General features: G+C 27.7%; 3 protein-coding genes across 3 annotated transcripts in view; 2 read left to right on the forward strand and 1 right to left on the reverse strand.

Moving 5' to 3' along the window:
• The window catches only part of LOC113371614 (GILT-like protein 1), a 44,219-nt gene extending 40,030 nt beyond the window's left edge, over positions 1-4,189 (forward strand). Inside the window, exons 3-5 of the mRNA XM_026612257.1 lie at positions 292-456; positions 2,082-2,222; positions 4,012-4,189. Of these exons, the coding sequence (XP_026468042.1) occupies positions 292-456; positions 2,082-2,222; positions 4,012-4,131 (426 nt within the window). The 3' untranslated portion in view covers positions 4,132-4,189. The remainder of the gene's footprint in view (positions 1-291; positions 457-2,081; positions 2,223-4,011) is intronic.
• Positions 4,190-6,844: 2,655 nt separating this feature from the next.
• Positions 6,845-10,751, reverse strand: LOC113370290 (GILT-like protein 1). Its single transcript, XM_026610963.1, has 5 exons — positions 10,737-10,751; positions 8,751-8,882; positions 8,000-8,164; positions 7,755-7,895; positions 6,845-6,937 (listed from the first exon to the last, which is right to left on the reverse strand). The coding sequence occupies exons 1-5, from the start codon at positions 10,749-10,751 to the stop codon at positions 6,845-6,847; spliced, it is 546 nt and encodes a 181-aa protein (XP_026466748.1).
• A 70-nt stretch (positions 10,752-10,821) lies between these two features.
• Positions 10,822-15,361, forward strand: LOC113371613 (serine/threonine-protein kinase PAK 3-like). The gene is made up of 14 exons (XM_026612256.1): positions 10,822-10,980; positions 11,141-11,272; positions 11,939-12,096; positions 12,942-12,953; positions 13,286-13,451; positions 13,530-13,601; positions 13,656-13,741; positions 13,814-13,837; positions 13,873-14,093; positions 14,151-14,328; positions 14,394-14,595; positions 14,695-14,810; positions 14,872-15,090; positions 15,152-15,361. Exons 2-14 carry the CDS (start codon positions 11,161-11,163, stop codon positions 15,233-15,235), a joined length of 1,650 nt encoding a protein of 549 aa, XP_026468041.1. The 5' UTR covers positions 10,822-10,980; positions 11,141-11,160; the 3' UTR covers positions 15,236-15,361.
• Positions 15,362-17,361: the final 2,000 nt, after the last annotated feature.

Here is a 17,361-nt window from a genome sequence, read left to right on the forward strand (position 1 = left end):
TTCGTCCAATTTTGTATAAATGAGACCTACAAAAGGTGTGAGCGCATCTAATTCTATTTATCATGGAAATGTCTTCTCTGGTCATTTTTAGTTTGCTGAACCAGGTACTAAATGTGACTTGGGGTTTGCAGGGTTTAAATAAAGAGCCCTTTGAAGTCGATTCTAGGTCATAATCGACAACACAGTTACTCAAGTTCCTTTCGAGTTGACTTTTCCTTTACTTGTGTATTCATATAATTTACAATTAATGCTTTTCATTCATTTAAATTGTTTTTTTATTTTCTTTCACAGAATATTAATGATGGTGAATCCTTCGAATGCCAACACGGTCCAGAAGAGTGCAGGGGCAACATGCTGCAGTCCTGCGTCCTGCACCTCCTTGGCAAAAACCCGATGATGCACATGCGCTTTGTGGGATGTCAGATGCATCCATCAGCCGACCACTCTGGCAAAACGGTAAATTAGAAAATAATTTAAATAATGTTAATTAATTTGTGAAAACAACGGAAATGGACAGTTGCCCGAAATATATTCATAGAATCATATCATACTATGAAACAATAAATTCATTACTTCTGGTTATGATGAGATAATGCACCAATGTGTAGATGAATCATACAGATTATTATTTTATATTATTTTATAAGTGGTCAATCAGCAAATTGGATATATTTTTTTAAATATCTGTGCCAATAAGTACGGAACATCAGCAAATTTTTGGTAGTACTTGAAATTTCTAAATAGAATGCCAATTCAGTGATTTTGTAAATCGCAGTTTAAAAAGATTTAGCTATCTCAATTTACATATATTTCTCTTCTCGGATAGCTTTACTGTGATAAATGCTCTTTTTTTTCAACTGTTTAGGATACTTTCTATTTTGAATTTCACCGAAATTTATAACATTTTTATATTCCCTGACTTTGTAATCAAAATTCTTACATAGTCAGTATAAGAATGTCGTAGCAAATAAAAACTTTGAATACTTGCTCAACTTGTTTATTTTAAAACGTGAATTTCTTTAATTGTTTGAGATATTTAATTTTTTAATATCACATTAAACATCTTACATCCTCCAATTAACAGATAAAGTTTAACCAAGTATGTAATAAAATAATGTGGCTTTAAAAATACTTGTATTTTTATTGATATTTGTTTTAAATGTGCATCTTGTGCAGTCTGCGTTTCTAAAAATAAATCGGTTTATATAATTATTGCATCAGAATGTGCAATTAGTTTGAAAATCTTGTAATTTAGCATATTTTGCGAGTAACATCATCTAATAAGCCAATTAGAATTTAATTAAATGTTCGTTATGTTAATTGAAATTCTGCTCATGTTTTATGCATCTTAATGAACTTTAAATATATCTTCAGTTTGTTTTATTAAATAACAGATACTAATCTTACAATTGATACGCTAAAGATAAAAAATATGATAGTAAAAATATATAAGCAATTAATACAACGGTATGTGACAGCAGATTTATATTAGTGGATACTGGTCTAATTAAATCCATTTGGGCCATTCTTTAATATTTATTCATAATGGCATCAAGATAATAATTTGAGTTTCTACATCACCAATTAAATAAATATTTTGCTGCAAAATTAATCTTGATTCAATGATGAATAGATATTATGGAACAGCCCACATGGATTTAATTAGATTTTAAGTGGTTTATAAATATTGATATGTGTCATAATATTTGAGAGATCGCGAAACTATCACAGATGGCGCAAGAATTTACTTAATGACATATGTTAATAACAAATATAAATTGGAGTGCGCTCTATCTAAATGTTAATATTAAGAGCTAAAACTATTAGAGATTCATTTTTTATTAATTTGGAAACATTGGAGCCCTTGGGAGCAAAGAAATTCGTAAATGTCCATGTTAAGGATCACCCTAATATTAATGGCTAAATTATGAATGGATGGTAAAAGGCAATCAACACCAGGTGTGTCACGTGTTATTTTTAGAAAAATTGACAAATGGATGAATGTGTACTCCTAATTAGTTGTTTTCTATTAAAATACCTTCATATTTGGTTCTTAATTTTTCTGTTTCTTTTTTTTTCAGTGTACTAGGATGGTCGGAATCGACTGGAATCTGGTCGATCGTTGCATGAAGTCCGACGTCGGAAGATTGTTGCAATTGCGCGCCGAAAGAGAGACGAACGCAATCTGGCCGCAGTTCATTCCCACAATCGTTTTCAACGGGGTGAGTGATACATAATGCGAATTTAATTGATGTAATGAAATATCAATCAATCTTCTTTATAAAATAAAATATTTGCATCAAGGGTTTGTTGTGATGGCGATAATTCGGTTTTAATAAGACTAATTGCAGCACATGGGGCACTGTAGAGGGAATGCTTATGGGCAATAGACTGAGTATCTGCTGAGTGTCTGCATTTTTTCATAATTTTTCAACTTTTCTTAAAATTTGGGAATTTAGCACAAATTTCTTGAAATCGTTTAACTTTATTTCAAAATTATGCCTAAGAGAAATATTTACAATATAATGTACATATAAATTGGCTGTGTATAATAGGTGATATGTGTCTGCACATAATTTTTCTATGAATACTCCTTAAAATAAAAAAATTTTGTTCGTGTAAAATTAGAAATTTCAGGACAAATCTAACTGTATGATAGTTATTAATCAATCATAGAATATTTTAATGATCTTCTGCAACAATATTGTAGAGTGAAATTGATTTTGACCTTTTACTTATTAGAAATGTCGCTATAACTGGAGTTCGATAATGAATATCAAAAGGTACTAAACTTTAAAGAAAATTAATATAATTTTGAACAATTTTCAGTATAAAACGTTATATAATCGTCACTAAATTAATAACTATTTAAAATAAACAAGATTCCGTGGAAAAATGGATTTTCTAAGAGCGGTTTGTCGTACTTGAGGTACCAAAAAATAAAATTACATATTAATGTGTTTTAAATTTCTTAAAAATTGTATATAAAATAAAATTCAAATTGATATGTTTAAAAAAATTTAATAATTATGTAAATCAATTACGTATTATATGGAATGGTGGAATATCTGGTGGAATAATAATGGTTTAGTCATACCTCATAGTATGCATATTGGTGTTTCCAAAATACTTAAAATTTATATAAGTCCATTGGTGCACCAAATTTTTGCTTACTTTACTATATAATATGTAGCAAACTTACTTACATAAATTTTAAGAATTTTGGTATAAAGTTTATACAAATATTTTATTAAATTTAAAGGAGGAGACCTTAAGTAATCATTCTTAGCTAGAAAAATTAATTTAAAATACTATGAAAATGATTCAGATTCACGAGGCATTTAAAACAATAAAAATATGAATCAATTCTAAGACAAAATTCTAAACCCTTTCCAAGACAAAATTCTAAACTCTTTCCAAGACAAAATTCTAAACCCTTTCCAAGACAAAATTCTAAACCCTTTCCAATACAAAATTCTAAACCTTTTTCAAGACAAAATTCTAAACATTATCCAGAACTTTCATGATTGTTTTATTTTAAATTCACTAATTTGTTCGAGCCATTGTCTAGGCTCATTTAACATTTCTTATATGATTTTACTCTGCTTTTGAAAATAATAAAATATATGAGGTCTCAAAAATAAATCTTTAAAACTGTCGCTAAATATTTTAATGTAGGATGATAATGATCAGAATTTTAGTTTTATGTATGATTTTTTTCTTTTATGTATGATTGGTGTTGCTTTAGCAATTAATAAAATATTTGATGCCCTACCAGTCAATTTTGAAAACCATTGCCAAATATTTTAATAAAATATGATAATCATAGGGATATCATATTTGAGTATGATTTCACTCTGCTTTTTGGAATAATAAACTAATTGTATTTTTCAATACCAATCAATTCTGAAAAGCATAGCTAAATATTTGAATAAAGGAGGATGATGATAATTCACTACACCGAGTAAATATTCTGTTTGCTTCTAAGTATCTTCATATTATTTTTTTCAGGTTTTTAATCAAGATTTGCAAGATAGGTCACAAATTGACTTCAGAGGAGCAGCATGCCATTTTTTGCGCTCCTCATATCCTGCGCTTTGTGCAAACACCACCGCAACAAAAACAACCTAAGAAAAACACACTATTTGTAGATGAGACGAAAGAGACTTGTTTTTAGAATAACTTGCCACCAAGCATCATTTTAATTATTATTTATAGTATTAATACTATGTATTTTATATAATAAATACTTTTTTATACTCCAAAGAATGTATTATTTGATGACGGTGATTTTTAAGATTACTTCCAATCGGAAGTTATTCTTATGCAAGTCACGAGTAATGGAGTTGCTGCAGGAAATTCATTCCTAGACCAGTTCGTTAACCATCCGGTGACTAAACCTCGTCGAATAAATTATTTAGAATGCATTTTGTAATAGATACATGATTGAACAAAATGGATGGATTCATAATATACAATGAATATTTCTGTACCAAGCAACAGCATTTTTATTTGAAAATATTGAACCAAAATATGTATTCAAGTGAAAATAGCTCTTTCCTGCTGCATCAAATGAGATAAACAAATCTTTTTTTTAAATAAATTCTTAAAAGTTCAAATATATCAAATTTAGATGTGCTAGCGTAGGGCATATCAAAAGATTCAAAAAAAAAATTGATCCTTAAGGGTTGTTGTGGTATCAGTAAATCTTATTTTTATTTTTATTTAAACAGAATTTTCAAGACCATCTGTTCCGGTTATTTTCCAATCTGTATTAATCCTAAAAATCATTCGTTAACTGTTACATTATTTAACCTACGATGAGAAGCATTTTTTATTACTAAATATGATAATAATTTGCAAATGATGAGTTGTATTATATTGCTACACTGTACTTAAATCTTTGAAAATAATCATCGGTGTATGATTATTTGTAAGACTAACGGCTTTACTTTCCGCCTTTTGCTGCTAGTTATAGATTTACTGAAAATGTATACACGCAATGATAAATCACTTTGAATTGCATCTTTGAAATTATAGTACAAAAGATATAAAAGATATGAAAGATAGTAAAAAATATATTATATATATATATATAATATATATATTATATATATATATATATATATATATATATATATTCATTTATATATCTATGATATAAAAATGAATCGCAAAATGTGTTGGTAACTCAACAAGGCTTGGACCAATTTGGCCAAATGTTTTTTTAAAATGTTCGTTGAAGTTCAAGGATGGTTCTTACTGCGAGAAAAAATCGAATAATTTCCGGAAAAACCGATAAACAGCCCTTTTTATTTTTCACATACAAACGTTAATATTTTCATATTTTTGCCATCGGATACGGAATATTTACTCTAGTCAATGTAGCGTTTTGGGTCTGATTTTTTTACTGTGCTCCAATTCATATAAAATTTTGAAATTAGGTTTATATTACTCTCAAGTTCAAAAGTTAAAATAATTTAGCTCCTTTGCCATTTCCCGGGGGGATGACATCCCTCTCAGTGGAGTAATTTAATTTCATTTTTTCAAATCAACGACGGATATCGATAAAAAAAACTAATTATAAGAAATAAATGTTTTATAATGTTTATCAAAAAAGCAAATACTCATCATTTTATTTAAAGCACTTAAGATCCATATGGGTATAGTGTAAAAAAACATAATAATTTTTAACTAATTGGTAAATATCAGTATAGGTTAATAAAAAAATAATTAAACTTCTGAATTGTAAACATGAGTACAGAACAACGTCTGTCGGGTCATCTAGTATATATATAATTTTTTATATATATTCAGAGAACATAATTTTAATTTGATATTTTGATTTGATTGTTTGAATTATCAATATGTTAATTTTATCTTTTAGGGAAATATTAGAAACTGACACCTATATAGCACCAATTACAATCATTACAATTCATCTTGTAAATTGAATCAACAGTCTTATGTTATTGTTTGGGATTCCAAAATATAAATAGATAACTACATGTATTTTTAAACATTAAGGCTTTAGAGACCAAGTGTATGTATATATGCATTACAATTGTTTCATGAATTCTTATCGATAAGGTTTGTTTAGAAAATATTGCATACCACCTCACCTGATAACTAATAGCGTGAGAGAGTTGGCAAATAAACAAATTACATATATACATACATGTGAATATGTATTATTATGATTAATTTCTCTCCGATAGTTTCTGAATATTCCTCTGAAGAATTTCTGACCATCTCGCACGCAAGGTAAAGTTCTCGCTTGACCCGCCTCTTCCAACCCCCTCAGGTTACACGTATGACTCAGGAATGTACCTTTAGCAAATAACATTCATCGGGTTCTAGAATCCATATAAAATATTGTCTGGTATTTGAACTTCACTTTAATACACGTAAAATCGTTAAATTATTAATTCGCTATCCGTATGCATGGTGAATCAATTATAAACGAAGATTTCGATTATGCAATCGTAAAACCCATGAATGAGTGATTAAAAAAAAGTTGATATGGTGGAATGGAATAATAAGTAATAAGTCTTACTTGATATCCAACACATCAATCATATTTTATACTTTATTTCAAACTATGTTATGATTATAATAACTAGTAATTCTACAAAAAAATTATAAATTCATCATCAATCATCATAAAATGTGATGATAGTGCAATGGTTACTTGTACTAAATCTTTTAATCACTTTATCAATTCAGCACATCAATCATATTTCATAATTTGATTAAACTAACTTTAGACTTCTATCACTAACTAGTTACTCTACATATTTTCTACAAAAATATTAACATCTATAACAAACTTTATTTTTTTTATTCAAATACATGCTACGTGTCCAGGAGGGAAAAATTTACAAGCAGCATGTTTAAAATCCATAAGAGCCATGTTCTGGAAGCTCCTGAAATATAACTGAAAAATAAAAATAAATTAATAAAAAATTAAATATCGAGCAAATTTAAATATTATAAAAATATAGAGAAACAAAATGAAGTTATGGCATTACTGACTTGTGGTTTATGTAAACTGTTATGTTTATATATTATAAAAATACGGTTACAAAAGAATCTAATCTTTGTTTTCAATTTCAACATTTGAGAACTTACCAAATACTTTTTTTATAATTAAATCAGATTTATTATTATTTGAACAGCGATCAGAACTTAAGACTTTTGATAAAAGCTTTTTTGATGATTTGGCTAACTACGTCGGTTTTATAGATGGCAACCCAAACAGTTATCCTATCTCTATATGATGAATTTTATCATAACAATTTTTGTAATTGTTGTAAATTTTTTATTGATGCAGCAATCCCGGGTAAGGTCAATTTTCACTTGAAAACGTATTTCTATCTATATTTCTAAGTGAAACCTGATGTTACTGCTGCTTAGCATCAGGCTGCACGAGACGGATATCGATTATGATAGACCTCTGATTGAAATCCCATAGCTCTAAAACGTGGCCTATTTCTATTTGATATATTATTAATATTAGATAAATTCTCTGATGTTATCTATTTTGTACCTTTAAATTAATATTAACTTTTTTTATTAATATAAATTAAATGGCAATCAAAACAGTTACATTGTATTAGCCATTGGGCTGTAATTTTGATCACCATTTAGAAGGATCAAATAAGGCGTGATAGAAGATACTTCTACTCTCTTAAATGAGATCTCTAGGTTGCAAATATTAAAACATTACAAATGGTTTATAATTATTGTCTTACATCATTGAACAAAATTGTAGGTATAAACTCAGGATTAAACCGGTGCGTGATATTTTCAGCCAGCAATTGCAAAGAGTTACCAATATCAGAATTTTCACATTGTCTAACTTTCCATTCGTTCAGATTCACTTTCTTAAAACACTGTGGATTGAAATATTTCATATCAGACTATCATAAAAATATTCCTTCATATAAATTATTTAATTAAAATTATAATTTTTAATTATTATATCTATTATACTTGCCGCGCTTCCGTCCACCGGCGAAATTCCATTCATCTGGCAAATGATAAATGTGAATTGACGAAACGGTTGGCCTCGAAGTAAATGCAAAACACATGATTGCATCTTATTTCCTGCACATTCGTTTGCTCCATGCTGGCAGATGAACCTTTTTCCATTTTTTATACTCTAATGGACACAAAAACTTGTCAGCAAAAATAAACCATCCACTCATTCATAAAAAATAGCTTAAAGTAATCAAACTACATGATCATATGTTGTAAAGAAATTAAAATTTTCATATAAATTTGATTGATTATGAATTAAATTATTCACTTATTAATGCTCGTATATGTGAAATTTAAATATTATCTGTGAACTTGACTTTTTGTAAAATACAAATAATTATTCCAATTGTTTTTGGGTTAGACCAATAATTCCCATAGTTGCCCACCTCCACATGGTACCCCAGGCGTTCACTACACCCAAAACAAATTGGGGTCAAAAATTAAAAATATTTTTACTTTAAATATTTAATAATAAACTTGAGTACAGTTAGGAAATTATAAATAAATTGGTATCAGATAAATAGAAGGTCCATGACAAAGCCCAAGGGGACCTCGATCCATAATAGTTTGGAAACTTATGGTTCAGACTTTAAAGATTTTTGAACACGTGGACACTACGTGTATAAATATATTAATGTTTAATATGATATATAATATTTTGTAAAATATGACTCAATTAATGCTTTTAAATATGTATTATTACTCACATATGCTTTTCCAAATGGAACATATGTAAAATTCGTATAGGGCGCCAAGCTCGACCAAGCTGGTTGCAACTGTTCCATAAAAAAGTCCACACTGTCTGGACATAGTGACTCGTATAAAATAGTAATATTTAACTGAAATTAATTAAATAAATAATATTAATGATATTAATGGATACTGAATAAAAATATATATTTGATTATTCTTGTTTCCTGAAAAGCCAATCAATAAAATCAATAAAAGACAAAGATTTTTGATTCATGTAGTCTGATTTGGAACTAGTATAGTATTAGTAATAGGTCTGTTGTTTTTTTTATATTTATAAATAATTTTAAATAATTTTATTTACTGAAGAATAGTGAAATTGTGACCCAAAACATTTGGAAAAACCAACACAAAATTTTATATGTCCATTATCTTACCAATCCTGGAGATTTTCTGATCCCTGTGCTATCACAATTCCAAGTAGCAAAAATTACAATAATAATAAATTTGCAAAACAAGCCGAAAGATTTTATATAAAACATCTTAATTACTGAATAATTCTAACAATTCTTTCGACCAACCCAAATGAAATTATTGAAATAACTGAATTTAAATAATATCATTATGCATTGTTCAGTCGTGAAACTAATAATAATAATGTTTATGCTATAATCAATATCATAAAATTAGGAATTGTTTCGTCGAATTTATTTTATAATGGTTATATAAACATATGTTACATTTGTGAAAACAATTTTAATTGTGATAAAATATTTTCCATGTAGTGAGGAGTGTTGATTCGAGTTTCAATTATAATAATTGATATAAGGGAAATTATAAATACACTCATAATTGCCTTATTAAATAAAAATAAATAAAAGTTATATTTATATATATATATATATATATATATATATAAATATATGTCACCAGATAGAATTCTAAATATACTATTGATCAACACAAATAGTACACGATCTTATTTTTAATTTCCTGATGAACTCAAAAAACTTGAAATTTGGCAAATTGACAAATAAAATACTTTCAAGGTTTAACATAAATGAAATTAATTTACCAGTCTTCTTAAACAGTTTTATCAAAAGTTTAACTCTTAAATTCAAACTCGTTTTATAGAAGCTTCCTGTGTTGAATATTAGCGCAATAATCTGGCAAAGTAAATTTTGAAATTAATATAAAAAAAATTAATGTTTACTGATTTGAGAGTATTATCTATGATAAAGGAATTTATTGGAAACTTTATTTCTAATGAGTGCGTATTTAGTCACCATTTTCCAATGAGAATCTGATAAGAAAATGATGTCATTGCAGACTAGATGGCAAAAACCTATATCTAAACTATATTGCTATATTGAAAATGCATTATCTATTTCAAAATGTTAGTTTACAAAACTTTATGAATTCCAGGAGAGAATTTTCAAGATCAAGGAATAACTTTTTCAAGTGTTAAAGTCATCTTGAGCACATATGTGAGCAAAAGTAAAATTTTAAGAAGAAATGAGTACTATGATGTCGAAGAAGTCTTGATAAGTTATTTCATTTGAAGCCTTATTTCTAATGAGTGGGCATTTAGTCACCATTTTCCAATGAGAATCTGATAAGAAAATGATGTCATTACATACTAGATGGTAAAAACCTATATTTGAACTATATTTTGATATTTAAAATGCATTATTTATTTCAAAATATTAATTTACAAAATTTTGTAAATTCAAGGGTCAAGCTATGAAATAACTTATGGCAATGTTATTCCATGCCTTATTCATATTTTGTTACTTATTGCAACATGAAAGTAAAATTTTATTAAGAAATGAGTACTATGAATAGAATTCAAAATTATTTCACAAAAAAACATTGTAAAAAAAGTCTTAATGGTTTATTTCCCTTTCCTGCAGTTTTTGCAAAATTGCAATTTTTTTGTGAAGTAATCCATGTCATCTACATGTTCCACTACCAAACGAAATTGGTACTGCTCTTGCGCTTACGCTACATATACCCATCTCTTTCAGTCCTTCTCTTTTGATCTCGGTTATTTTAAACCTCTTTGGAACGTGTGTCCATGATAATTATTGCAATGGCGGCGAGAAAATTGTTCTGCGGTAGTTTTTCTTTTACAATTATCATGTATTGTTTTTAATTGACGTGTTGTTAAATTCAAAACGTGTTTTATTATTCAATATGGGTCAACGTTCATTTTAGCATTTTATAATAAACCACAGAATTTGTAAGGTGAGGATAGAAAGATAGAAAGTGATCGTGTATAGAGCTTAATCTGATCCTTTTACTTTTACGCCCTTAGAATTAATGGTACCCATGTGTTGTGTGAAAGCTATGGAAATGTTTTATTGTTGTTTGACACGTGATGGTTATTTTTGTTGAATTTTTGCAGAGTTTAACACGAATTTCAAGATGTCTAGTGACGAGGATAAGCCTCCGGCACCACCGGTTCGGCTGACTAGTAACCGAGGGGGCGAAAGAGGTGATTCAATAACTACAGTTGATATGAGACCATTGCCAAAAGGTTTGTTTCGATGTAGCCCCAACGAAAGACTATTTTGGATGTTTTGTCACCCATCTGTCATTCATGAATGAAGTGATTGCTCAAATTGTTATATTTGTTTACTGATGATTTTATGCTTTATAACAGATCTCTTCAAACCTTGCATGAGTTTACATTTAATCTTTAAGTGGGTTTTAAACAAAGTTATAAGATTAGAATTATGTATTTGGACCTGTCATGACTCCGAGTATGTTCCTACAAATATCCTAACAAACACTTTATTTTATTAATTTTTTTTACTAGTGGTAAAATAATACTTAGTTTCTGTACTTAGAATAAAATTATGTTTTTCTTATGAGCATGTACTAGAATTAGTGAAATTTTAAGTTTTTCTAAATAAAAACACATAAAAAAAAGTACTTAACGGCTCTGTGTTTGAAATGGCACGGATTTTGATAATGTTTAGTTCATCTAACACTCATTGCTGCTTTTTATTAATACGTTTTTCCAATAATTGAAATACTTTAAACATTCAAGTAAATGGTAAGAATATATAAATTTTATGTAATCATTATAACTAATAACACTTCTTAAATTTTTGCCTATTACTGATAATTCTTTTTACTTGTTAAGAAATAATTTTAACCTTTTTCCCATGATTCATAGTAATATTTCCATTATTTTCAGAACCTGAAGATGCTACCGAGAAAAAGAAGAAAACGCTCAAAGCAAAAATAAAAAGTGTAAAAGCTCATGCAGATAATAATAAACCGAACATCTCATATCCTACCAATTTTGAGCATACAATCCATGTTGGTTTTGATCCAGTAACTGGGGAATTTACGGTAAAATTTATTCAAACATTTTTAGCTGATGAATGTCGTATTTCATAATATTATAATGCTTTTGTTGGGCATTGGCTGTGCACTATTGGCAATTATTTACTATAAAATATTGCTGCTTTTCAAAATCGAATTTGTCAAATTAAATTGCTCATAGAAATTATCACCATATTGTATTTTTACACTCGCTTTTAACTATAATAATATATTTATATATATGCATTTACACTTACTTTAAATTATTTCTCTTAAATATTGAAACACTTTTGCTAAACATACATCATTAACTAAAATATTACTCAAATGAGTTTCACTACTTATTACTTTTTGTAAGTATCCCACTCATTAAGACTCTTTATATACTAATTTCTAGAAGTACAAATATTCAATATATTTGCATTCCTCATGACTAACATTATAACAAACAATAATGTGATCGAACAAAAAATGAAAGGAAATAATTTTACTTCTACATGTATTCACATATATATTTATATGAAATATTGAAATGTATATATTTAAATTGTTAACGTTTGATATATGTGAACATACATGCAAAAAGTATATGTTTATTTATTTACATATATAAATACATACATTCTTTGTTACAAATTATTTTTATATCAAATATTACGTATAATTCACATACCAAAGAAATAACCACACAGTGATATGCCTGACTTAACATAATGTAGTTTGAATAATATGAAAAATTATCACCAATAATCTAATATATCAAATGCTGCTAAATTCTATTTTTGTTAGCTAATTGTTAATGTTAGTATTTAATCGCTGAAATTGGCTTTTGTTACTGCGTTCATAATGATTTTAATGTATTTTGTTTCAAGCTGCCTTTAAAAGTAAGTACGCTTGATTGTTAAGTGTTTGCTATGAAATAATTACTAACCTTTGCTGACAGCATGATTTTATGTTGTAATATTACATTGAAGATATATATTCCATTAATTTCTACGTGTTGGATAGACTAATTAGGATATATTATTTTTCTAAATATATCATAAAAAGAATATCCATAAGAATCATTTGCTGTATTGTGTTAATTTGTTATTCATTTATTAACTTACTATCCCAATACATTAATTTTATGGAATTGTTTCTTTTTTATCCAATGTCTAATTTTTGTGTATGAATTTTTTTTTCTTCTATCAAGTCTGAGAATTGCTTTTTACAGGGCATGCCGGAGGACTGGGCTAAATTACTTGTATCTAGTACTATAACAAAACAAGAACAAAAGAAAAATCCTCAAGCTGTTTTAGATGTTTTAAAATGGTACGACAATTCACAGCAGAGTCCCACATCCAAATATATGACACATGGCCATACAACCACACATTCTGGTAATAAAATAATAAAATCATTGGTTTTTATTTTATTATTATGGCCATTTGTTGATTTGAAAAATAATTCTTTTTTAGGTTCCTCCCTGAGTCGTGTAAGCTCTAGTTCCCCTAGCAGTACAACACCAACAGATAGTGAAGGTGGTAGTGGTAATTTACTACCATGTAGTCTACCGGTTCAAAGTAGTGTTAATTCTGGACCAGATTCCTATAGGATATCAGAAAATCGTGATTTAGACGAACCTCCAGCTCCACCCGTTGCTAGCCGTCCTGAAAGAACTAAATCTATTGTAAGTAAATGAAACTAAAAATAATATTTATACCATTTGTTTTTTGACTATACTGCATATAATGCTTTTTAGTATACCAAGCCTGTTGAAGAAACCATAACACCCTTCTACCGCTGAAAGCAACATTGGACAATAATAAAAATGCTGCAGTTTCACCTGTTCATAATACGGCAAACAGTAATAATACTCTTACAACCACCGCCCAACAAACTCCCACAAATAAAACACGCGTGCCTCAACAAACACGACCTAAAAAAATGTCAGATGAAGAAATTCTAGAAAGGCTTAGGACTATAGTTAGTGTTGGTGATCCGAATAGAAAATATACAAGAATGGAGAAAATTGGACAAGGGTAAGGTATATATAAAGCAAAATTTGTTTCAGTGACTAATATTATTTTAATATTTAGTGCTTCTGGAACTGTGTATACTGCAATAGAAACCAGTACTGGAATGGAAGTGGCTATAAAACAAATGCATTTAGCCCAACAACCTAAGAAAGAATTAATTATAAATGAAATTCTGGTCATGCGAGAAAATAAACATCCTAATGTTGTGAATTATTTGGATAGTTACCTAGTTTCAGAGGTTTGTATAATATTCTACCAACAATTTCTCTTGTATTAGCAAATTATCACATATATTTGTTTTAGGAATTGTGGGTTGTTATGGAGTATCTTCCAGGAGGGTCTTTGACTGATGTTGTGACTGAAACTTGCATGGACGAAGGACAAATTGCTGCTGTATGTCGAGAGGTTCTCCAAGCATTAGATTTCTTACACTCTAACCAAGTAATACATAGGGATATAAAAAGTGATAACATACTGCTAGGACTGGATGGAAGTGTTAAATTAAGTAAGCTGTTATTTTATTTATAGTAAAATCTAATTCTGGCAAACACAAGCAGACATATGAATTAAGAAATATATTTTATAATGAATTTGTCTGTTTCAGCTGATTTTGGCTTTTGTGCACAAATTTCTCCTGAACAAAATAAAAGGACAACAATGGTTGGAACTCCTTATTGGATGGCACCAGAAGTTGTTACTAGGAAATTATATGGGCCTAAGGTACAAATTATAAAAGCAATATATTAATGATCAGTATTATTTATTATTTAATAATTTTTAGGTTGATTTATGGTCACTAGGAATCATGGCAATTGAAATGATTGAAGGTGAACCTCCATACTTAAATGAAAACCCTTTAAAAGCATTATACCTTATAGCAACTAATGGTAAACCAGAAATTAAGGAAAAGGAAAAACTTAGTCTTGTGTTTAGGGATTTCCTTGATCAATGTTTAGAAGTGGAAGTTGAAAGGAGAGCCACAGCACTTGAATTATTAAAGGTAAGGTTCTTCTTCACAGAAGTAAATGAAAATACAATATTATTCCATGTTTCTTTTACAGCACCCATTTTTGAAGTTGGCTCGGCCGCTAGCAAGTTTAACACCACTTATAATGGCAGCTAAGGAAGCAGCAAAAGGCCATTAGCATTTCTTTTAGATTAGTTCAGTGTTTAAGTTTTAATATCAACTGATTTGGAATCCAACCATTTACATAAACAGTGAGATATAGTGATGAAATATTTTTAAGGACCAATGATTAATAAGTTTCTAAAATGAGAGAAATGTTCTAGTGTTCATGCATATGTGATATATATGTGTGTATTGATGTTTTTATAAATTTGGAAAGGAACAGGTAAGATCTATTTGTTATTCTAAATTGGAAAGATGTCTTGTTACCAATTCTCCACAATTTTTATTATAGTATGTTTTTAACTATGATAGTCAGACAGTAGTAAAGTATATGAATCGAGAAAGAGAATTATATTTTATATAATTTATTTATTATCACCCTAACTTTATTAATGATTTTTTGACAATTATTTGCAAAAGCTTCTGCATATTGTCGACTGTTACTAAAAAAATAGTTCCAATTAATCTACAATTGAATAATATTCTTTTACTTATATTGATATATCAATAGATGAAAGATTCACTATTATTGATCACAGCAATATTTTAAAATTTCAAGCCAATGTATATCATACTCTTGCTAACACATTTTATAATATTTAGCATACTATTAAATCACTTGACAATGTGCAGATTGAAGGTATTCTATCAGATAATTAAAATCTTTGAACAAGATTATATTGACTGTGATAGATTTACCTTTATGTAAATGTACTGAAGAAAAATCAGAAATGTACATATAAACCTAAGAACTTTAAGCTCGAACAAAAATGTGTATATACAACAGAAAAAAGTATTAAAACTTAGTTATTAAACTTATCCAGTTTCAACTGCAAATCAATTTACAAAGAATTTCATTTCTGTAAGAATGTGGGATTTGAACAGGGTCGCAAAAAAGTAAAGGCTCAAAGTATTATTGAATAATTTTAAACAAGTTGCTTTTATTATATTAGTTTTCGATTGTATTAACAATAATGTAAATACGCTTACTGGTTTTAATTTGATTAAGAAGAATGTCACAATTAATATTGAGTATAAGTCAGAAAAAAGACTGGCATAGATTTATATTTCAATTAAACATCAGTAAATATGTTTAGCATTGATTTAATATATAATAGTACACAAAATATGGACAAATACTATGAAACTATATTATTACAAGAAATAAGTTTTTTTTTAATCTGTCCATGTTTATTTATATGCATTCTGACCCCGCATTGTATATTTTTTGGTATGAAATGGTCATATGAGAAATGTATTTTTAAAACTAATTGACTGCTGCGGCTATTGTCAGAATGTGCCTAACCAAAAATAATAAATAATAAAAATATATATTAAAACTTCAAAAATTGAAAACATAATACATAATTATTGATTTTTTTTAACACTTAAATAATAAAGTATTCTGTTAATTGTATGATGTACCATACATAATTTTATTTCTTCATAGATATTTTAATGAGAACTTTTAGAATTCAAAAATTCTGAAAAAATTATAGAAATTTCAATTTTTTCACATAATACCATATAATTATTTTGCATGATATGTTAATAATGAATAGTAATTATTGTAAAATCTAATGTAAAATATTTAAGAAGTTTTGTTTAATATATCGGTTTTATAGTATTTTCTGATAGTATATGGTTTCATAAAAATTAATAAAATATTGTATATTGAAAATTATATTAATATTATTTTCTATTGCTTTTGAGTTAATAATAAATTATTGAAAATATAAATTTCTTTAATTGCAAGTAGTAACTAAATCAAATTAATGAAAGAAATATTTTTTATCATAACAACATGCATTGCGTTAATACATAAAAATTAAATATATGTTTTAATTATTTAACATAATTTATTATGTTTTCTAGGAGTATATTAAGTACATATTGAATAATTTAAATTCATAACAAGTATTAGCTTATCAGATTGGAATTAACACAACTTTTATCTTATAAAAATATATTTAGCACACATTATTATATTATATTGGTTATATAAATTATTAGTTACAAAAATGTCATGTTTATCATGGAAGTTCAATTTAACATTTTTCAATCTAGCTATAAACCTAATCCATAGAAGATGTTAATGAATGAATCAGCATTGAAAAAAAAAATTGCAAGCATTTCCTTAGA

Source organism: Ctenocephalides felis, unplaced genomic scaffold, assembly GCF_003426905.1.
Source record: "Ctenocephalides felis isolate EL2017-DRISC unplaced genomic scaffold, ASM342690v1 CF-g0.4_SCAFFOLD_01492, whole genome shotgun sequence".
NCBI classification, from domain to species: domain Eukaryota; kingdom Metazoa; phylum Arthropoda; class Insecta; order Siphonaptera; family Pulicidae; genus Ctenocephalides; species Ctenocephalides felis.

Excerpts from the sequence above, each read along its gene's own strand:
- LOC113371613 (XM_026612256.1), top strand. The coding sequence starts at position 11,161 with ATGTCTAGTGACGAGGATAAGCCTCCGGCACCACCGGTTCGGCTGACT. Across the intron at positions 14,596-14,694 it reads GGATGGAAGTGTTAAATTAA|CTGATTTTGGCTTTTGTGCA; the intron begins GTAAGCTGTTAT and ends TGTCTGTTTCAG. Across the intron at positions 14,811-14,871 it reads GGAAATTATATGGGCCTAAG|GTTGATTTATGGTCACTAGG; the intron begins GTACAAATTATA and ends AATAATTTTTAG.
- LOC113370290 (XM_026610963.1), bottom strand. Across the intron at positions 8,165-8,750 it reads TTCCATTTGGAAAAGCATAT|AGTATAAAAAATGGAAAAAG; the intron begins GTGAGTAATAAT and ends TGTGTCCATTAG. Across the intron at positions 6,938-7,754 it reads CTACAATTTTGTTCAATGAT|TTATATTTCAGGAGCTTCCA; the intron begins GTAAGACAATAA and ends TTTATTTTTCAG.